The sequence below is a fragment of the Eptatretus burgeri genome, chromosome 13 (genome assembly GCF_056783735.1).
Source record: "Eptatretus burgeri isolate ZD-2024b chromosome 13, Ebu_testis_v1, whole genome shotgun sequence".
Lineage (NCBI taxonomy): Eukaryota > Metazoa > Chordata > Myxini > Myxiniformes > Myxinidae > Eptatretus > Eptatretus burgeri.
The window spans coordinates 11431578-11454811 of NC_140973.1; the positions used below are offsets into that span (position 1 = coordinate 11431578).

Sequence of the window (23234 nt, forward strand, 5' to 3'; positions counted from 1 at the left end):
CATCCTTCCGAGGTCGGCAAAATGAGTGTCAGCTTGCTGGTCTCCTGTGTCGGAGTGGCGACCCGTCCAGGATTGTACCCAATAGCCAAGGAGATTGCTTCAGCAGCACCAACGCTCTGCACAGACTATGGTCCCAATGGATGGATGGATTATTTGTTCACTCCTTATACACTCGCTTTGATCCAATGTAAGATGTCTGGAAATAGTTTGGGTGTAGGTTAGATCTCCCAGGTAGTCATTGATAGCTATCTGATTTAAATGTAGTTTGCCATCTTCTGTATCTGCAGCTTCGTGAGTTTGCCTTCCAGATCAATCACATATGTAGTTCTAATCCCCTCCCCCCCCGCCCCCCCCACTTTCGTGTTGCCGTTAGCGAAGTGACAAATGATATATATTGTTGCGGTTGAGGAAATTCACAAACCACCATTCAGGTCCCGTAGGTGAGATATCTCTGTAAGTACAGGTGTAGTTAGCCCCAAAGCCGTTGTTTAGAGGGAATAAATGTGATTCATTCGGGCTGCGACCCTTTAAGATAGCCGTTTTTCTGTTCTATCTTTATTTTGAACCAACCACGTCTCAACCGCCATCACACAACAACCACCAACCACAACTCCGCTTCACAACAACAACAACAACAACAACGCCAACAGCCACAACCTTTACCTTCACAACTCGCTCCCGCAAACATCGCATCACCGCCATTCCAAACGTCACCATGGCCATGGACCACCACTTTAAACCCTCCACCACCTTCGCCTTTCCTTCTGCGGCCATTCCCGCACCGCTTGTGGGCACCGAGCGTCAGGCTGTCTTGGCCTCGTGCGGGACGCACGCAGAGCCGCGGGTGCAAAGTGCGGCCTTTCCGAGGAGAATTCGGATCACGAATGATACACGCCCACTTCTGATCCGTCCAATCAGCAAGCACGGGGCAGTTTGGCCCCGCCTCCAGGCGCGTCGGAGTAGAATCGATATATGCAAATTCGAGGATCAGGGGAGACTCACGCCCCTTTTTCTCCGTCCAATGGGCGAGCGTGGCTCCACCCCCGAGCTCGTTCTGATCCAGAAATTTGCATATGGGTTCTCCTGCCGGACTATAAAGCGCCGAGCGCGGGGCGAATTTAGAGAGTTCGAGGCAGTCAGTTTTGAGAAGAGTCAAGTCGGGTCTGGAGAGAAGTCTGTCGGGGCTCGCAGTCTGTCGGGGTTTGGAGTCTGTCAGGGAGCTGCAGAGAGAGGAAGCCTGGAGCGCGGTCGAGGTGGTTTGCTGCAGTCGGCTGAGGAGAATTGCGGAGGAGGCCGAGTGGCTCGGGTCCGAGGCAGAGAAGACGGCGGTTGGCGACGAGCTCGCAGTGGAGTCGCTCGTCGCGGGACCCAAGCAAGCCAGCTATCCTCTTTCCCCAGAGCATCAACAATTCCCCCCCTTTTTCCCCCTGCGCTGAGATAGTGCGAAAAGGGGGCCCCGTTCCCACCCCACTCCAAGCAGTGCCAACGAAACCCGCGAAGGAGCACGGAGTCGGGGCGCCGCCGCGCCGCCACATTTGCGGCTCATCACAAAGGCACGGGTAGGATCCACCCGGTCTCGCAGCCCACAGGCCCCATCTGCCCCCTTGTCTTTGAGGGTGGCCCTTTTCTTTTGTTTCTGTGTGAACGTGTGTTGTTGGTGCCGTCTGTAAAGTAAAACTGTGTAAGTGTTGCCGTGTGCTCGCGTAGTCGGTAGTAGATCTGCATTGTTGTGTTTCTTTTGTTACATCTGCTTTTGGTGCATAATTGTTGTAATTGTATATGTGTGCTCTCCGTGTGCCGCGGAATAAATGTGCCTTATGTTGAACTGTTTTTCCCGTTTCACTTCGTCTTTTCTTTAATTGAATCTCCATCTTGCTTCACGTAAAGGGTTGGTAGTGGGCTTAATACGCCCGATAATTAATCGGGACCGTCGAGGCCGGCGATAACACCGCTCGGTTATCCCGATAGTACGGAACGGGTCGCTTAAGTGGCCCGTGTCCGGAGTCGACCTGCGGCGAGGTGCGATCGCCTGGTCTACCCTCTGCGTGGGTACTTAGGTAGGTCGAATTTGGCGAACAACCCTATCCCACGCGGGGGGCCGATTGGCACGATTGTGGTGAGGCCGAAAGGCCCACCCGTGACTAGTTCCCGGCGTTAGTCCGAGAGGGTCACGACAGAATTGTCCGTCCGGTGGGCGACGTGCCGAGATTAGAGTTACGTTGGCCGCTCGCACGCCGGCGGGCGCGGATTCGCAACAATATATGTATATATATATATATATATATATATATATATATATATATATATATATATATATATATATATATATATATATATATACATATACAGAGACAGACAGACAGAGAGAGAGAATGCAGTGAATGAATGACTTGTACAGTGCTCCTCTTCTGTGACACCCTGTACACTTGTTTCGTGTTAAACCAGTTTCTCTTGATGACACTGCCAAAAGTTGCCAAACTCCAGTAACACCGGTAATATTTGGAAATGTATTATTGTCCTGAATGATGCTGCCCTGAATATCTTTGAGACGGATTGGCATCGTTTGCAATGACCTTGTCTACAATATTGCAGTCTCCTGTTGTGAAGAGTCGTCCTCTGCCACCAGGAGGAGGTTTTCTTTCAATTCTAAAAAAAAATGGATGGAACGTTGATCGATTGGAATACAGATTATGCAATTTCAGAACGAAAGCCAAACGTTTTCTCGATTGCTTACAGGACAACACAAGAGGGACGGTACAGAGGTGTACACTTCACAAAGGTCACTTACCTATTCTCATTCATGATGAGACCAATGTCTGAAACAACCGTTGATCTCATGAGATTGGGTTGCACCTGCTGCCCAGCTTCTCTCCTGGTCAGTCCATATCACATTTGATGGATTCTCTTTTGCTCCAGCTCACTCTCGTCTCTCGGACCTGCTCCATATTGTCTCCCACAACCGAGAGTTCACCCGTGGCCCCTTTTATTCATGATTTTAAGGTGTGATGGATGGATTTCAGTTGCAAACATATGTATTCAATGTGAAAGTAACAAAACTCTCACACGAATGTTGTGCTACATGTAGAGGTTTGTGTAAAGTGCTTTGCAATCTTTGCACAACTGAAGCAACAACCTCCTTTCCAAAAGCATGAGTGTTTTTATACTGGTTTTCATAATTATTGGTTTTGGTGTCTTTGACCACAGTTTAAACGATTGGGACTAGGGATGGGGATGACATGAGACGACGGCGCACCGCCTGCTTGAAACCCTGGACAGAAGAATGCAGTTGAACCGCCACCGGAGACGGTTCAACAAACGGGAGACAAAAAAAAGGAACAATGAAGCGGAGATGGTAGAAAGCCAGGATTTTAGAAGTTTTACAAGAAATTTACTGATTACTGGAAGAATAAGAGAGGAGTCGGGGAGGGTTGGAGGGCTGGGAGAGCAGAGAGAGCGAGATCAGAGGAGAGGTGGTTAAAAAACAGAGAGGTCACGGTCACCGTCCTGTCTGTGATAGGATGGAAATAGGCCTTGGGCTTTGATCTCATCAAGGGAGATTGGACTAATGTTGAGAGCTTTAGATTTCACAGAATCCAGGAGAGGCAGATGTGGTGCTGGGACACCAGCCCACGGTGGTGAGCACCAGCACTCCATCGAGCAACTGACAAAGGCCTTGGTGATTGAGTAGCTTAATTTTTCAAAGAAAGATTTGGAACTATAGAGGATTCTCCAATTCTGTGGCTGGCTTCAGTCACCAGCTTTGATATATTTGTCAGCCCAGGAGAGGTCATTGCTGATGGTGAGGCCTAGATGTTCAAGAGATAGAACCCCTTCCAGTGGCCGACCATCAAAATGTGGCTGACACATTGATGAATCACCCTGCCTGTGAAACACTGGGATGGCAGTTTATAGCTGGGGCCAGTAATCACCCCCAGTATGTAATCAATTCCAGATCAGCAGACATGATGCAGCTGCTGGAGAATGGCATTAAACAACAACAAGAGCAAGCTATGCCATTCCACATTTGATTTCCATCAAAATGAAAGGGTGAAACGATTTGTGATTATGTATGTGTATGCAGGCAAATGGTGGGGTAAAAAGTTCAATGGGAGGGTGTGGGGGTTTGGGGAGGGGGGGGGGTTAGGGAGGGGGCTGAGTGCAGTCTTAATGAAAAGTCTTCAACTTCAAAAGAAATTGTGTGAACAATTCCCTCACTAATATCCTTCCCTTTGACCTCAGATACCTCACCATCACTACCCAGTTGATATGATTAACTCAGCCCAGTTGATAAATTAACAAAAGATTGGCAGATGCAGTTGATCATAAACAAATGTAAGGTGCTGGGGATGGGAAAGAATAATGAAAACAGACATTACATGATGCAAGGGGCAATTGTGGAGTGTGTTACACAGGACAAGGACCTGGGGGTGGTAATATGTAGATACAGGAGGTAAGAGGACAACACAATGCCAGGTAGTTGTAGGTCGAGCTAAGAGGGTTTTAGGTTGTACTCGTGGAGGGATTAATTTATAAATCGAGGAGGTAGTGTGAACAAAAAAAAAGGAACAATGAAGTGGAGGCCTCATCTCGAATATTTTGCGCAGTTTTGGTCACCAGAGCCACAGAGAGGGTTCAGTGCAGGGCGACGAGATCGATTCCAGCCCGAGCTAGACCAGGCTATTAGGAGCGGCTGAAGGAGACGGGGCTTTCTGCATGAGAATGGAGGTGGTTACGAGGGTGTACGATAGAGATGATTAAAATAATGAAGGGCATGGACAAAACAACTGCACAATTATTCATCTCTTTCGACAGTGATAGGACCTGGGCCCAGAGCCTGAGAGTAAACAAGATGAGAGTAAGGACAGTATCAAGGCAGGGGTCTTTCAGTTACAGAGTGGTTAATGCATGGAATGGTCTCGCTGGAAGGGTCGTGGCAGTGGAAGGGTGGACAAGTTTAAATGGGAATTGGATAGATACGTGGATGCATGGGGGATGAAGAGGTACGGGGATATTGGCTTGTGTGTGGTTGGGTGACGATACTGGGGTTGGTGCAGTGCAGGCATGATCAGCCAAATGGCTTCCTCCTGCAACAAAGTTCCTTGTGCAACAATGGAATTGAATTCAGACATCGAGGCCTGGCTACTAGGCACGCCGAGAGCTGGCAAGATGGCCTAGAGGTAAGCACGCTCGCCTCAAAGCTGTTTATCCTGCGTTTGAATCCCGACCTGGTGTCATCAATCTGTGTGCGCCATCCCTCCCCTCGGATGGATGCTAAACCGGGCGTCCCATCTGCCGACATTAGTTGGTGGATGTTAAAGTTCTCACGGTGTCCTTTGTGAAGAATACCCGAGCTATCGCCAGCAACCTGGACAAACTCCTGTCCTGATTTATCCTGGAAAGTCAATGGCAAACCACCCAGTGTAACCCTTCCCAAGAAACTGCTTCGGCAGCACCGATGCCTTGCAACAGAGCATGGTACATCAGAATCAGAAAAACTGACCGTGGCATCTTAATGATGTCACTTTCCTCTCCACAGTCAGTGGGGAAATTTAGAATAAAATTTCGAATAAATTTCCCCCTTCCCATGTGGTGTAAACACAGGGTTTATCCATGCTATCTACTCTAAATGTTGAGGGTCAAGTGAAGAAAAAGCATGGACTAATTTTAAAAAGACATTGGCCCGACGAGGTCTGGGTCGGCATCGAACCATCGACCTCCGAGACTCGTAGCGACGTTCTAACTCTTACACTGCCAAGTTAAGTCCATTATGGAATTTGGACCGATATTAGATCTATCAACTACACACACATTACCAACTGAGCGTGCATCTCACCTCTGTACTGTAATGGTCTCGTCCAAGGTAAATGGCACGAAGACACTGGCAGATGACACGTCCTGACATATTGTTGGCGATCATGTCATGTCCACAGACATTCACGTTGTTGTACGTCTGTCTCGTACGAGTAATCACAAAGTTGGATCGTCATACTTTGGGCAGGGTCGAGTGTGACAAACCTGTCAAAGTATGGCAATGTTGACAAAGCCAGGATTATAATTATACTGCATAGCATTATGCTGTAAATAGTCTGGGTCATTAAACATGGATTAGTCCGGAAGATATGTGAAAAAAAAAAGTGCCTTTAGCGATACAAGCATGAAATTTGGCACACTGCTAGGACAGAATCTTACAAAGATTTTTGGATATAGAGACATTCCAGATTCTTCCCAGAGCCAAAATGGCGGCCATTTTACAAAATAGCCGATTTTGTGTTGTACAAGGAGGATACATGTGGATACAACTATATTTAAGAAGCATACCAGTGGTTTTATTTAACTAAATATAGATTCTAGCAAATAAGAAATAGCAAATAAAGGTGACAAAGCGTGAATAAACCATTTATTTGGTCATTTTTTGGTGCATTTTTGCACTTTTGGACGGTTTTCTGCAACAAACTCTACAAAAAAACTGTTATCAAGCACCATGGAATGACTTGTTCATTTAACACTCTTGAACTCGGAGGAAGTGCTTCTGTTTGATCCTAACATCAACTTACAGAGTCAAAATTATACAGTGGAACCTCTAGATCCAGGTAACAGAGTCTACGATGATGCATGGATACATGTGTACATGTTACATAATTATCATCTGTGATCTCTCTTGTCCCAGTTCTACTCTCTTGTACACTCCCCACCACAGTGACATAGAGCTGTGCACTGGAGTGCAGCCTTGACACACTTGCACTGTCCTCTGCATCCCTTTTTGCAGCCACACCTTAGTAGTTGCCGACATGCCTCAGTTGCCTCTGGGAGGGTTGTCCAGTATATGTCCCAGCCATTATCGGTGTGAACCCACCCCCAGTCACTGGGCGATGGGAGCTCTGGTGTGGACACCATCATCTGGCCCCAACAGTAGCCGGCTTGGAAGGAAGCTCTCTTGATGTGCTGTTTCAGGGCTTCACGAGTTGGTGGGAGAGCATCTATTGATCTGCCATTCTGGGTGAACAGATGCTTGCGACACTCATTGACATGTTCCTGGCTACTGGTGCGATCATAGAGCACAACAACAAAATGCTCCAGCGCATCCATGTGGTCATCTACGGCTGAAGGAGTTGGCGTGGCAGCCAAGGCACAGAATTCTGCAGTGACATCAGTGACCTCATCACAGGCTTTCCAGGTTTCCCATGCTTTTTTCTTCCCCCTGCCTCCAAAGCTTGAAACGGTGTCGCATCGAGTGAGGGCATGGAAGAATGGCAAACCTCGACACTTGCTAGGTCCCAGTGCCACAGACATCTTGTGAGCTGCCAAGAACCTGAAGTTCTTTCCTGTGCGAAATGCAACCCAGAGCTCATCAATGTCCATCTGCTGTCACCGCAAGGACCACGACATCAGTGTCTACTGTACGGATCGACACTTTGCTGTATCCCTGCCTCACAGCGTCTTCAGCATGGAGTAGCATTCTTGTGTCAGCCTCTTCATGGCTACAAGAGGCAAGAGCAGCAACATCTCGGGCCTGCGTACAAACCACATCTTTGTGGTAGGTGCTGATGACTTGTTTGTCTGTGTCTGTTGTTGCTACTCTGGTGGCTAGGAAGTCAAACAACTCCATCTTGTTCTCAACTGCGCGAAGAAAGGTCTGCCAGTTTCCAGGAATGGAACTAGATGGCTCGACTCGTCTCCTGATGCCTTTGCCTCGCTTCTTCCTAGTGTCTGCCTTCAAACTGTCTGTGAGGTATTCATCCCAGACAATATCCATCCTGCTCGTATGCTGCAGCTGAGATGTGATGCATGTCAAGAATACTTCTGATGCATACTCGTTGAAGGTCTTTGCTGTGCCAGGTGGCAGCATACTGATGATCGCTGCACCATCAAGGATGATGACTTCAACTGCTGGACTAGCAGCAGCAGCAGCAGCATTCTCTGTGGAGGGACCAGATCTTCTAAGCAGCCAACCAGATCAGACTTTGTTCCAAGTCTCATCTTGCCCATGTGTGACAGTGCTGTTTCAGCCGGTTGTTGTACAGACTTGTTAGGTCTGCCAGCTTGAACACTGGTGCCACAAGAGCGTCCATGCGGGCATCATCGATGTAGGACACCAGTTCTCCGAGAGCTATGCCATGATTGATATCATCCTGGTCATCCAAGGTTCTCTTTGTGTCCCTTGCTTTGTTATAGAGGGAAACCAGACACTTCACATGGTACAGGGCATCTTGCACCATCATATCTCCAGCACTCAGTTTAGCAATAAGTGGCTTGTCTTCTAGTTTCAGAGCACATTTCCTGACTCGTCTGTCCAGGTCAAAGGTAGAAGCTTTGCGCAAAGACTCGTTACCTGCTGGCTTGTCACAAAAGAAACCCGTTGCGAGCAGTGACTCTGTGCGGTCCACACTCTGACGGGTATACTTTCGTGTCACGCCTTCGGTATCCCCACTGGTTGTTTTCCTCTTCTCTGCCCGAATCAATTGAGTTTTGTTGTATTGTAGTCTGCACGAATCATGCCACTTAGCCCTGTGGTGCTGGAAGGTGGACTCAATACCCTCACCATCGTCCAAGCGGGACATGTCGAGAGATTTTGGCAAGCAGTCGATCTCACTGAACCTGAGGAGGTTGTCTGCCAGAGTCTGGTATCCAGACCCTCCTGTGCTTCGCTTGGAGTCAGCTGGACAATGAAGAGGCTCAGTGGTGTCCATCAGACACAGCACACATCGGTTCCAGTCTGTCTGGTTAATTGATGTAACAGATGTACTTGGCCCTCGCTGCTGGGGGTCTAATAGTTTGAAATGCTTGGCCATTGTCTTGAACCACCACCAATCAGTCACTGTAAAATTGGGAAGAACCACACCAAGCAGGGGATTAGTCTTTGGGTACACTACAGTGGAGTTATCACCTGAAAACAGAATAGCAGAGTTAAAATGTTTTCAACTACGAACCCCAGCCCAGAGGAGATGCATATATACACAATGGCGATCTTGGGTGATTGTCACTCGATGTCCCCAATAGGCCACCATACATTATTTCTTTGCGCTGGACAGGACCATGTTAAACCCAAATCAATATGAACACACCATTGTAGTTTGAACATTCCTATTATGCAATCATGAAAATTATTACAGTGAGTAAGTACATCAATATCGATTTCACAAATTTATGCATTTAATCGCGACATTGCCAGCTCCCAGTATGTAATTAATAATGGAAATATTCATGGAGTCTAAGTTCCTTTCACCAAATTTGATTTTTGATCTATTTATATTTCCAGAAACAATATTCAGGTAACATTCACATGCATGATCATATTGCAGAGCTCTTGTTCCAGCCATGCATTGTTGCAATGGTAAACTGTTATCTGTGTCATAGACCACCGTAGATGCATTTTTTAGTCAAATATGAAGTGGATAATGAAGCATGTGCATACTAGTTGATAATAATCATATTATACTCACGACATTGTGTTTTGCACCAAGCACATATGACTTTGCTGACCTTGTAGGCAGAATTTGTTATTCGTGGCAGCCATTTTGTAAAATGGCCACCATTTTGACCCTAGGGGTAATCTGGAATGTCTATATCCAAAATGTTTCCTAAGGGTATGCTATAACTGTGTACCAAATTTCATGCTTGTATCATCAAAGGCACAAAACTACCAGAATATTTCACATATCTGCCGGACTAGATCTTACATTGGAAGCTCGATCGCCTTGCATCCGAATGTATCTGCCGCAGTGCTTATGAACCAAGAAAGTCATAATGCAGGTAAATTGGTTGATTTTTAGCTACCTGGAACATGGTTTCGGGGAGTTTATGGAATGGCGCATCGTCCGTCAGTCCATCCGTAAACAGTTGCAACGTCTTCTCCAAAACTGCTGATGGGATTGTGACCAACTTGGCTGAAATGATATTTTGGTGTGTTGCAACTTAAGTTTGTTCACGACGTTAAAAAAAAAATAATAATATCGGGTTCTAAGGGGGTCAAAGTGGGTTCAGGTTTGACCCCTCAAAATAGGTATTTGCTTTATTCTCAGAAACTACGCACACAACTTCGATGATCACCCGTGATGTACCAAAGTTTGTTCATGGGGTTAGAAATAAAATAAAATAAAATCAGGGTCTAGTGGGGGTCTGCAGGTGGGGGGGGGGGTGTTTGAGTGACTGTTGCTCCTGATCCAGGTGAGCTACAGGACCCGCAATCCTTTTTTGTTGTCGTTAAATTAATGAAAGGAGCTTTGTCCAAAGGTTTGTGGCCGCTGCTCTTTACCGCTCTCTTTCGTCTTGCTCCCTCTGCTCTTCAACGAGTTCCAGGTTTCACGAGTTCGCCCGGCAACCCCGTAACTTGTGAAACTTCCAAACTACAGACTTACTGCTCACCTTCGCTCCTTCGGTCCTCTCCGTTCTCGCTCAATCTGGCCAATCCCACTCTTCCCTCCAGAACTTCAACGCGGTGGTGCATCACCATCTCAGGTCATCCTCCACTCTCACCAGTGATCTTTTCTATTCCCATTAATCACCTCCACCCAACATAATCCAACCCCTTTTTATCATCGGTCACCATGTTTCCTTCATTCTCTGCTCTTTGACGGTTCATTCATGCCCTTGCCTGTTGCATCCACCTGTGGTCCCACAGTGAGTGCATTACCTTTCCACCCTTCTGACCTCAATGTTCTTTGAACCTAGTTTTGGTGGAGTTTCACTACAAATGTCTAAGTCGCAGATATTAAGGTGAAATTAGGGAACAATCAACAGGATGGGCTATCAGGGATTTTATTGCAGGGTCACACATTCATCTTACATTAAAAAAAAACGATATATAACAAAAAAATTTCCATATTAATCTCCACCAGCAAAGGTATGCGGAGGTTATGTTTTCACGTGTGTGTGTGTGTGTGTGTGTGTGTGTGTGTGTGTGTGTGTGTGTGTGTGTGTGTGTGTGTGTGTCTGTGCAGGAGATCTCAATAAGGAATGGATGGATTCGGATGAAATTGGTGGTCAGGTTGGGTGTGTGACAAGAAAGAATTGATTTGATTTGATTTGAATGAAGATCCAGATCTAGATCCCAGAATATATATTTATTTTTTTAAATGATTCTTCACCATTGACAGATGGGGCCAACAACGATATACATAATGATATTTCAAAAAGTTATGGATGGGTTACGACAGAACTTGGTAGATGAATTGGGTAGGTGACAATAACATCCAGATTAGATTTTGGTGAAGATCTGGATCCAGATCCGGCCCATCAGTGGGAAACAAAATGTAAACTGTTCAACCTGGTAGGGATATGGGCTCTACCGAGCGCTGTTCTAGTTGTTTGTTACTTACGAAATCTAAAGATTTCATAAGTATATTGATGACTTCCGTTTCTGTTTGTTTGTTTGTTTGTAGGCACGATAACTCGAGAACGGAAGAAGCTACCAATGTCAAATTACACCACGTGATTCAAGAAGGTGATGGCTTGCGCTGATTAGATTTTGGTCAAAATCGGTCAAAGGTCAAGGTCAAGGTCACAGTGAGGTCAAATATTCGATTTTTGATGGTTTGGTACACATAACTCGATAACAGAAGAAGCTACCAATGTCAAATTACACCACGTGATTCAGGAAGGTGATGGCTCGTGCTGATTAGATTTTGGTCAAAATCGGTCAAAAGTCAAGGTCACAGTGAGGTCAAACATCCAAAAAATGATAACTCGAGAACGGAAGAAGCTACCAATGTCAAATTACACCACGTGATTCAGGAGGCTGATGGCTAGTGCTGATTAGATTTTGGTCAAAATCGGTCAAAGGTCAAGGTCACAGTGAGGTCAAACATCCAAAACATTCGATATTTGATGGTTTGGTACAGAATCATTGTAGAAACTTCTGGTTTGCGTCGCTGCCTTCTCAAGAGACAGCTTTTATTAGACAAGGTCAGAGGTCAAGTTGACGATTTCGTAAGTACCAGTCTATGACTGCTTGTTTGTTTGTTTGTTTATATTTGCTTCAAAAACTAAAAAGAGACTACTGAACCAAATCCAACCAATTTTGCATGTTGCTGATGGGGACCCTGAGTATGGTTTCTGTTTGGAGCACATATCAGGGGGAGGGGGTTTAAGGTATGTCTGGTGTTGGTTTAATGGTTTGGGTGGTGGGCTTGGGATCCTAGAGGCCCGAGTTCAAATCCCGCTCTCCGTTGAATTAACACTAGGTGGGGTTGACTCAGCCTGTCATCCTTCCGTGGTCGGCAAATGAGTACCAGCTTGCTAGGATGATTGAGCCATTCGAGTATCCTGCGTTGGAGTGGCGATCCATCCAGAATTGTGCCCAATAGCCCAAGAGACTGCTTCGGTCGCACCAACGCTCTGTCCCGAGTGTGGTCCCAATGGATTTGGATTGGACCATATTTTAATTCAATGGAATATACTGTGTTATCGACATATAGTGCTAGCGTATATATTTTACAGGTTGTAGACAGTGTCTTGGGTCCAGTCTTGTTCCTTATCTGCATAAATGACCTCTCCGACACTCTGGAAAAACCTAACAACAGCATCTCTCTCTGCTGATCTGAAAATTATTAGATACTGGTTGGATAAATGGAACATTGGTAAGCTACTGGAAGAGGTTCAGTTGCCTGAACTTTCTGGCCTCACCATCAGCTGTGACCTCTCCTTGGAGGACCACATCACAAGGCTGTCACCCAAAACCAGCGATGGAAATAGCATCCTCCGTCGTTCCTTGAAAAATCAGAACTACTCAGCCTACAAGGTCTTTGTGCATAGCCCAATGCAGTACGACTCTACCCCCATGGACTGGCACCACAGCATCACATCTGCCTCTCCAGTGGAATCTAAAGCTCTCAACATGTTTATCATCTCCCCTGATGAGGCTGAAGCACAGGGCCTGTTGCTCTCATAATGGACAGGTTGGTGGCCTCTGATTATATCTCATCAAGATAAATCTGCTCTCTTAGTCCTGTGACCCACCTCCCACAACCTCCAGGATGCATGCATTCTCCTCCTGGCCAAAACACAAAATCCAGGCTTTCCGCACCCTCCACTCTGTTTTTCCTCTTTTGTCCCATTTGTGGAACTGTCTTCCAGAGATGGTTCAATCCTTGCCTGCAGGGCTTCAACTCGACTGTGTACCACCACTACCTCAGGTCATCCTCCATCTCTACTCATGATCCTTTCTACCCCAATTACCCAGCCCCAGCCGCCAGACCAACATTCTTTCTTGCAGGTATGTCCCCCCCCCCCCACCTCATCCACTTTGTCCGTTCGTTCATTCCCTTACATGTTGCACCCACGTCTTGCCCCCACTGCTCCAATGTCAAGTGGTTGCCCTTTCACTCTGTCACCTCGCTCTTCCATTAGCTTAGATCTTGTATATAAGAAGATAAATAAATCATAAAAAATCACGGGACAAGATTACGATGACGATGATGATGATGATGTTGAACAGTGTAGTGAAATTGAATATGGGAAGGTATTATGCTTTTATGCCTGGTGTTGGCTTAATGGCTAGGGTAGTGGGCTTGGGATCCTAGGGTCCTGAGTTCAAATCCCGCTCAGCTGTTGAATTAACACCAGGTGGGGTTGACTCTGCCTGTCATCCTTCCGAGGTCGGCAAAATGAGTGCCAGCATGCTGGTATCCTGTGTCGGAGTGGGGACCCGTCCAGGATTGTTCCCAATAGCCAAGGAGACTGCTTCGGCAGCACCAACGCTCTGCACAGAGTATGGTCCTAATGGATGGATGGATTATGCTTTTCCAAAAATTTCACTGGAGTAAATTACAGTACATTTCGTGACAAAGGATTCCAATGACACTCACCCTCTCTTGGCTTGCTTTTCCGTGAGCGTTATAAAAAAAAAAACACAGATTTAAATTGAAAAAAAACTTTTCCTACTTTTTTTCTTAAGGTGGTTTCCATAAACTTCATCCCATATGCATCATACACCTCATCATTAGTCAGGTAAATGAACAGGTAGTGAATGGTTGACAAATGCAGCGCTGCATGCTCTCAAGGTGCGTCAGCATTCTGATGTGGTATCCTATTATTAACCAACCTTGGTGGTGTCATGATTCGAGTGTCCGCTCCGGGTCTGGGAGGTCGGTGGTTCGAACCCCGGCCGAATCACACCAAAGACTAAAAATGGTGCGTGAGGCTTCGTTGCCCGACGCTCAGCATTTAAAAAAGGATAGAGCACTGCCAAACAACCACAGGCTGGCAACCATCACACAGGCTTGATGAGCCTGACGGCCTCTTCCTGTGTTGAAGTTCCTTGCAGTAGAACTCATCAGATTACATTTTCCCCAAAATATTCACTTTCTTTCAAAGTTAAACAATGCAAAGATAAGATCTTCAGCAAAATCCTTCCTTTGATCTTTGAAATTCCAGGTGGGTCAAGCTGGCCATACCCCTCGAATGGGTAAGCCAATCGTGAGCCACTCATGCTCCACATTCTCAGTGGATGCATAAGTCATGTATTTATCAGATTAGTTGCAGATAAAAGCATCCACTATGGATGTACACGTCTTGCACCTCACGAAGCAGCACCACTGGAACTTGCAGTGACAGCGTTTGACCACTGTGCTTTGGAAGCGTTCGTAGCTACGGCCACAACACAGGAGCTCACAGCTGTCAGCACCACGAGAGATCAGCTTGCAGGTCCGTCCCACAGTTCCCAGCGATCCAGTGGTGTCATTGTGAGCACAGTAATCAGGACTGGGGTCGAGAAAGACCAGATCAGCAGTTGCGGGATGACCATGCCGTCTCCGCCGTTTCACCTGCCGCAACCGACTTCGTCGGTTCAAGCGGACGGCCACGGCAGAGATGTATTTACTATGGAGCCGGTGGCTCACCGAACGAAATGGGGCGAGCTGTGGCCAGCAGGTGCGCACGGAACACGAACCTGACACTCCATGACATTTGCAGGCGATGCTGGCCAGGTCAAGCACTGCCTGTGGATTTTGGAGAAATAGCAGCAGCTTAGACACCGCTCCAGCAGTGGTCACATTTTTGGATGTGGGCCATCTATGTATTACATATGCAAACACGGTGGAAATATTGACCCCTGTCCCTTCCCAAAATTTTACCATCTATACACTATATGACTCAACTATCCCCAATACCCACCCACACTCCACTACATTCATATACAATAATTAAATCGAAGGCTTCCAACTTTGCATCATGCAGCCACTTTTGCTTGGCGTACAGGGTGGCCATTTCATCGGCCCTATCTTGCTGCCCTGCGTTGCTTTGCCCGATGACTGCTTCTCCACTACAGTATCGGTGTTAAGGCAAGGAAAGCACTCAGTGGTTTGCCATTGCCTTCCCAGCAGTTAGTCGAGGCAGGAATTTGTAATTTGTTCCATGGTGCCTGTGAAAACTCACGTGACCGTCATGAAGTACACTGTGGGATCTTTAACGTCCACCAGTTCAGGTTAGCCGATGGGACACCCAGCTTAACGTCCACCATCCGAAACACGGTGCACGCACCATGTGATGCCTGTGAAGCACCAGTCTGACAGCTTATGGTCGGGTCACTAATCCTGCCACAAGGACTCCTTTTATTGCCATTCATGACAACAAACGTGTATTTTTGATGAGGTATGACATGGAAGGTCTCACCCTGCGTCCCGCCTTGTTATTGTGGAGTTTCACGATCTTCAGTGCGAAACCATCCGTGCCGGGCTGGGGGCTCCGCTCTCGCTCGCTCGCATCAGCGAACTCACCGGCGAAGCGCACTCCGTGCTCGATGTTGTCTCCGCATCCGCCCCAGAGCCAGTCTCGCTGCAAGTGGTGCGGCCGCGGAGTCGAACCGCAGCCGCACATGGTGAGAGCGCCCTGACCACACGCACGGCTCACCACGTGCACTGCACCTGCTGCCGTGAGCGAGTAAGCCAGTGCCGTCTCACGGCTCCCTGCAAGAGAAGGTGTAAGGTCAGGAGTTTGCAATGACCCCAACATGAGTGCAACCAAAATTATTCTACCGGGGGTGGGGACTGAGGGACACGTTACCCGTTGTGTAGGAAGAGTCACTCATTTGAAAGGGAGTGTAATCGGGCAGAAGGTCTGCTTATACACACTCTGTACTTTCGCCTGCAAGGGGGAGAGAGGCTCATACCGACTGGGGCCCTCTACCCCCAATTTCTGGCTTTGAGAAACACGATGACGACGATGACGTTGCTTCAAGAAGAAATAAAAAAAATTATGATCACTTTCGATTAAAATGGAATTTGGGACAGTATGACTATTCAAGCCGGTAGGCGACATGGGTGGTCGCTACATAATTGCGTACTAGTCATACAGTTTTTGACGGATCGGGCTGAAATTTTTTGACGAAGAGGTTGTGATCAAGTTAGATTTTCTAGAAAAAAAAAATATATATAAACATTTTTCGGATTTTTTTCAAAAATTTCAAAGTCCCGTTGCTGGGCAACGGTGGCGTCCATAGCAACGGTGCTCAAAAGCGTACAACTAGATCCTGGTATGAACCTACCAGTCAAGTTTCATCAAAATTGGTTGACTCCTCCAGCCTCCAAAGCTGTCCATTACATACAAACAGACAGACGGAAAACCTGAGAAAAACGGTAGTCCAGCGACCAGCCAATAAAATGCAGGTTGGGGGTGGCGGAGGTGGGGGGGGGGAGAGAGGGCTCAAAAATGGGTTGAAGTGCTTGATTGAAGTGATTAAGCCATTTGGCGAGTGCTCTAAAAGCTGATTTAATTGCTAATGGAACACATTGGACGTGTGACGTCACAAGCTTTCCCTCACCGAAGGCCACGGTCACCACCCTCCAGGATTCTGCACGCAGCATCACTTCACTTCCGATCATGGCTAATAAATTAATAAAATAAAAACCCGCTTACGATTCCGAGCAACCCCGTTTTTCCTCACCTCCAACTTGCCACGTATTGCAAACACAGCAAGGGATTAAGAGAGGCACTTCGTTATGTCAGCAAAAATGTCCGCCATTAGTTGGATTCAAAACTAGATGACGACCGATGAAATGTTCAGACGCATATCCCTGTTATCTATACTCATAATATTATTAAAAAGTGCATTTCATACTTTTGTTGTTCCTTCTACTTTTCATCTTCATTATTCAAGATCTACAAACATGCAAAACCCTCCCCAAAATACATAGTGGTAGCTCCATGGATAAGCTTGGCGGGGGCTCTTCATTCCAACTTCCTATTTTTTTCTTTTTGCTCTTTCTTTCCCTCTTCCTTGTACTCTGTAGCTGCTACCAACACAATAAATTAGTTTGGGGGAAGTTGTCACACCAGTATCGAGTGAAAACTAAAAACTACCACCCCGCCAACATTGCTCGAGCACCATGATAGCCTTGTTTCATTTGGAGACCGCCGTGTCGTTAAGCGCTATCCAGTACTCTGTTCTGTTGGAGTGCTTCCTCCAGCACTTTGAATTAAGCAAGCAGCTTGCTATCGCTTGCCAAGCGTTGGTGTTGGCGAAATGGTTCGGGTGGTGGCTTGGGATCCTTGGATCCAGAGTTCAAGTCCTATTGTCCACTGAATTAACACCAGGTGTCTTCCTAGTTTGGCCATCACTGACGACACCTTGTAATCCTACACACATTACATACAGGTTAGCTGTTATCCTATACGTGTTTCTTTTGAAAAAAAACAGTTCAGAAATCGACCAACCGATCATGGTTGTTCGTCTCAAGGCAGCGATGCCTCCGTTCAGTGAGCAGTTCCAGCGATAGCCTTGCATCTGGTACTGGCACTCACGCAGACCCAGACGTGCACCCTCTGCCATGAACGGCATGTGATGAGGATACAGGTGGCATAACTTGTGCTGTCCCCTCGACAGGCTGGTGAGATGCCTGCAGGCAGGTGCACCACCTGGCAGATACATCTGTGGCTTCTGCACACCTAGGAGGCCCAGTGACCTGCATGAAACATGAAAGCAAAGTGACCTTTTTGGGTTATATCAGTTTTAGGGAGGAGGGGGCTATGGAAAGGTGAAGGGGGAGCTATGGGGAGGTGAGGGATATGCCCACTTCATTCGTAAAATTCACATTCATTATACGCACACTTGTACAGTCAATACTATTAAATAAGGGCAGCTTCACATCCAATATGAAAGAAGAACATACTCTACAGCCTCGTTCCAATCTAATGCGGTGGGAGGAATGTGGCAAGAGGGAATGGGAGGAGGAGATGGGGTACGAACTGGCGTCTACAGAGTGCAGAGAGGAAGGTGTGAGGTTAAAAATTGCACCATATTTGCGTAAGTAATAAATCGATGGAACCAGAGGCAATAATACTCATTGACCAGGAGGTCCATACTTCAGGCTCAGCACAAGCCACGCGTACTCCGATTCCTGGGGACTACCTAGCCTACATACCACCAGGTGTTCACTTGAGCAGCTCCAGGTTGTGAGCAGAGGGATGGAAGGGCAGTGAGCAGCAGAGGGTAGAGCAGCAGGTAAGGCGTGTGAGGCATGGTGCATCAGTGCTCCAACAACAATTTTCAAAGGAGATCCTGCAACATAAGTGGTCAAAAGGTGAGTTTATGCAGTGCACGAATCGCACACATACACACCCCTCACGATGGAGATGTGCAGGTGAGTTAAAAACACATGAACCAAGCAGATGCAATGTCGACATCACCGGCAGAGGGCACTCTCGATCTGGAGGATTACACACACAAGCTCACATACCAATACGGGGGGGGGGGGGTCCCAATAAAATGTACATGTATACATTTTATTGAGAAACACTGTATATACTACAACTTACAACAATATCAACCTCGAGGGGTAGGTAAGTGTGGATAACCTATGTGATGCAATAAAATGTGGGGTCAGACAAGTTGAGATTTTGAGATTCTTTTGTGGAATGTAATCCGTACAGAGATAAACAAAAGATGAGAAAAATAATAGAGACAGACAAGAAAGAACATGTAGACACAGACACAGACACAGACACAGACACAGACACAGACACACAGACACACACGCACACAAAAGGAGTCAACGCAGATTGTTGCGTCATCAGCTGGGTACCATGTCATCATCGATGTTTTTATCCTTCAACAATGGGTCTACAACAGAAATCAATGAGATCTTAGGATGATTTGAGCTCATCTGGGATATAGTTCCAGGGAGCTTATGTGATGGAGCGTCGTCCGTCCGAAAATACTTGGTTCTTCTCTGCAACTACACATATGATTTCGATGAAGCTTGACCACAACGTTCATCACCTGTGATGTACCAAAGTTTGTTTGTGGCATTAAAAAAAAAAATCCATAGGTATTTACTTTCTTCTCCATTATATATTTTACGTCATCCATGCCGACCAGTGGTTACCTGGTTACCTTATCCAGCCACTACCAGGTGAGTGCCAAGGGGTATTTGCCCCTTTGTTAATTTTTTTTGGAATACGAAAGAAAAAGATAAATGTTGAAACAAATCATAAATCCATTATGAATCCAATCAATCAAATGTACAATACATACATATACAGGGCATTAGTGCTGCTGAAGCACTTCCTGGGCAAGGGTTACATCGGGTGGTTTGCCGTTGCCTTCCCAGCGTCCAATCAGGGTCGGAATATGTAACTTGTTCAGGGTGCAAGTGTACGTATCCCTCGGCTATCCTGCCACCCGATTGAACAGTTTACATTGTGGAAAAGAAGAAAAAGAAATGAAAGAATGAATACATATAGAAGATTAAACAAGAGAGTTCACAGAACACGATACCCCGTGCAGTGTTGAAGTATATACAGGAGGGCCTTGCCTTTCATGGGGGGGGGGGTGAAAATGGAGACCATGATTGTTCTTTAAAATGGGAATATCATCATCATCATCATCATCATCATCATATGAACATACGCAATTTGGTGTCTGTCTGTCTGTCTGACTGTGATGCATTCGGTCGTTACTTATCCGATCTTAACCAAACTTCACAGAAGGGCTCAGGGTCACACGATGGAGGTTGTAGCGACTTCATTTGCCCCCCTTCCAATGGGGTTTTCCACCTTGGATGAAATCTGTGTTAAGGTGTATATCTGTATTAAGATAGCTAATCATGGCATTTTTCCAAGGCCATTTCTAAGAGCACAAGTAATAACAACACCAATGATAACAGCATAATATTAATGTTATAACAAAACAATATTAATACTAATAATACCCCCTCTTCCCAAGGGGGGTATTTTTTTTCCTCCTTGAACAAACATGTTAACGTGTACACATAGCTTTTTGTGGCATTTAGTGGGGCAAACCGACCAGAAGGAATTAATATTATAAAACACAAACACGTAGGATTACCTTTTTTTAAACAAACAGTCACTACCTGCTGTTTAACACTAAACCGAAAAGGGAGGAAACCCGACCTTCTTGGGGCATTTTCTATCTATAATTCCAGCAATCTCTGTGTGTCTGTCTGTCTGTGACCGCTGCTTCTCGACAACCACTGGTCCGATCTAATTGAAACTTGCCAGGTATATTGCTGGGGACCTGTGGATGTGCCTCTTCAAGGTTTGATATTAATCGGACAAGTGGTTCCCAAGTTATGACCATTTATTTACCAAACCAATCACAGGACACGTTGCTGCGTAGGCGTGGCCGTCGGGGAAGAGATCCTCAGCCGCGTTCCCCATTACAGGTTACAACGTACGGACTTCTGGATAGTGATGACTTACTGTATTCTAATAATTTCTCAATTCCTTATGCGCATTTATAGATAAACACAATGCCCCAATCCAGTCGTCGTTTACAAGAGCGAAGGAACGGCCCGTGTGGTTGTTTGAAAGTTTTTTTTTTTTTTTTTTGCACGTACGGGCACGCACTAGTATGTTAAATCAGAGGAATGGAGTCTTGTCTAGATCTACTCTAATCTATATACACTGCATAGAGGATAACAACATGACCTTTCCTGCCGCTCTCCCACAGGCAGCGTGTGAACTCAGGATACAAAAAAGCGCGAAAAGTGCGAACCGAACACGTGCGAACAATTAAATAATAAATACTGCACAACAACCTCATCAATGATTGAAACCATCTATAATCGCTGGCTGCCTGGTAAAATATCAGGTGTAATTAGGAAGAATCTTGCAATGAGCATTAAAGTGTAATTAATTATATCAAAAGGAGAGGATAGACTACATGATATTGATTTGTAAAAGAGGTGAGTGGGATGTAAAAAAAGTCACAAAAAATCCCATGAACTTGCCTTCGTTGCTGAGTTGGAAGAACGTACACCGAGTTACAGGGGTCGTCAGTTCAGGACGAGACAAATGTTGGAGAAATCCTTGAAATTCGGAGTCTGTTGTTGGTCCCGCAGTAATTCTGTGCACTTGGGCGTGATCAGTGGGAGTCACCTGCAATGAAATACCTGGACCGCCATCTCTCCCTCACCGTCCTCCACCACCCGACCGTGCACCCACATCGGCGGTTGACACTGCACACGAGAAACGACAGAATGATGAATCAGTTAAACAATGAAGAGACGGGAAAGTTGGGACTAAAACTCGTCATTGCATCGGCGAGGGGTCACTGGTGTAACGGACGGGGAGGGTGTGGAAAGGTCACCGACCCCTGGGACGTCACTGCTCCTCATTGTGAAGTTTTACCCAAACTGTCCTTGACGCCTCGTTATAGCCCTCCAAACAAGTGCGGCCAACTCCCCGCAGGCTCCAAGAGCCCCTCCCCAACCTCCAAGCACCTGTCAAATTGTCCTCACCCATCATGTCCACGCCTTCTCCTATATATAAGAACTGAACGCCTTGCACGACAGGTGGGCCAACTGGCAGCTCGAATCGGGATCCAGCGGGACCTTTACAAGGAAAGGACACTCAGGGGTCTCCACTTACAAACAATCACGGAACGGGTCTTTTAAATGAAATGTTCAACATATTCACAATGTATTCTGGATCCAGAGAGCGAGAGAGACGTGCATTGACCAAATTATCCTGTTCGAACCTGACCGAGACAAGACAGGTACGTACAGCTGCCAACTGTGTGCCAATCGACCCGCAGAACACCTGAGCTCCTTTGCACACCTGAGCTCCTGATCACACACAAAGCTTTCGTCTGCAGCCTGATGGAGTACTGCTCTCTCCTCTGGGCTGGTTCTCCTGCCTCTCACCTTACTTGGCTTCACGCTGTGGAAATCAAGGTATTTCGGATCATTGGTATCTTCCACGATGAGGCGAAGTCATTGGGCCTCTCACTCTCTCAACGCAGGCAGGTCGGTGGTCTTTCTGTCTTCTACCGTCTCCTCTCTGGCCTGCCCCACCCCCCCAGACATTGCCCCCCCCACTCCACATATTTCTGCAGGGTGCTCAAGATCCGCCAACAACCCCCTTCTGGTAAAACTATCAAAATCACGAATCACTGCTCACCTTCACTCTTTCATTCCTCTTTTTCCCACCTTTGGAATAAACTCCCACACTCTCTTCAATCCCACTCTTCCCTCCCGGTCTTCAAAACGGCTGTTCACCACCACCATGTCTGATCTTCCCCCATCCAACACCACGATCTTTTCTACCCCCGACAATCAAGCCCAAATCCACCTCCTTCAAATTCCCTGCTTTCCTTCCTGAAAGTCCCTGTAGTGTAAGAACCTAAAAGTCCCTGAAGTGTAAGAACCTGAAAGTCCCTGTGGTGTAAAAACCTGAAAGTCCCTGTGGTGTAAAAACCTGAAAGTCCCTGTGGTGTAAAAACCTGAAAGTCCCTGTGGTGTAAAAACCTGAAAGTCCCTGTGGTGTAAGAACCTGAAAGTCGCTGTGGTGTAAGAACCTGAAAGTCCCTGTGGTGCAAGAACCTGAAAGTCCCTGTGGTGTAAGAACCTGAAAGTCCCGATAGTGCAAGAACCTGAAAGTCCCTCTAGTGTAAGAACCTGAAAGTCCCTGGAGTGTAAGAAAATGAAAGTCCCTGTAGTGCAAGAACATGAAAGTCCCTGTAGTGCAAGAACCTGAAGTCCCTGGAGTGTAAGAACCTGAAAGTCCCTGTAGTGTAAGAACCTGAAAGTCCCTGTCGTGTAAGAACCTGAAAGTCCCTGAAGTGTAAGAACCTGAAAGTCCCTGTGATGTAAGAACCTGAAAGTCCCTGTGATGTAAGAACCTGAAAGTCCCTGTGGTGTAAGAACCTGAAAGTCGCTGTATTGCAAGAACCTGAAAGTCCCTGGAGTGGAAGAACCTGAAAGTCCCTGGAGTGGAAGAACCTGAAAGTCCCTGTGGTGTAAGAACCTGAAAGTCCCTGTGGTGTAAGAACCTGAAAGTCC

At 46.5% G+C, this 23234-nt stretch overlaps 1 protein-coding gene across 6 annotated transcripts in view; it reads right to left on the reverse strand.

The window, feature by feature from the left end:
* LOC147013846 (protein Wnt-5b-like) overlaps positions 1 to 21988 on the reverse strand; it is a 28835-nt gene extending 6847 nt beyond the window's left edge. The window contains exons 1-8 of one of the 6 annotated variants that reach the window (XM_085851126.1): positions 21546 to 21970; positions 21183 to 21410; positions 19709 to 19998; positions 19466 to 19605; positions 18354 to 18490; positions 17647 to 17894; positions 15607 to 15899; positions 10864 to 14933 (exon numbers count right to left, since the gene is read on the reverse strand). In XM_085851126.1, the coding sequence (XP_085707252.1) occupies positions 14469 to 14933; positions 15607 to 15899; positions 17647 to 17894; positions 18354 to 18451 (1104 nt within the window). In that variant the 5' untranslated portion in view covers positions 18452 to 18490; positions 19466 to 19605; positions 19709 to 19998; positions 21183 to 21410; positions 21546 to 21970 and the 3' untranslated portion in view covers positions 10864 to 14468. Of the gene's footprint in view, positions 1 to 6219; positions 8816 to 10863; positions 14934 to 15606; positions 15900 to 17646; positions 17895 to 18353; positions 18491 to 19465; positions 19999 to 21182; positions 21411 to 21545 lie in introns of those variants that run through there. The other 5 variants (XR_015050523.1, XM_085851125.1, XM_085851128.1 and 2 more) reach the window with 5 other exon arrangements.
* Positions 21989 to 23234: the final 1246 nt, after the last annotated feature.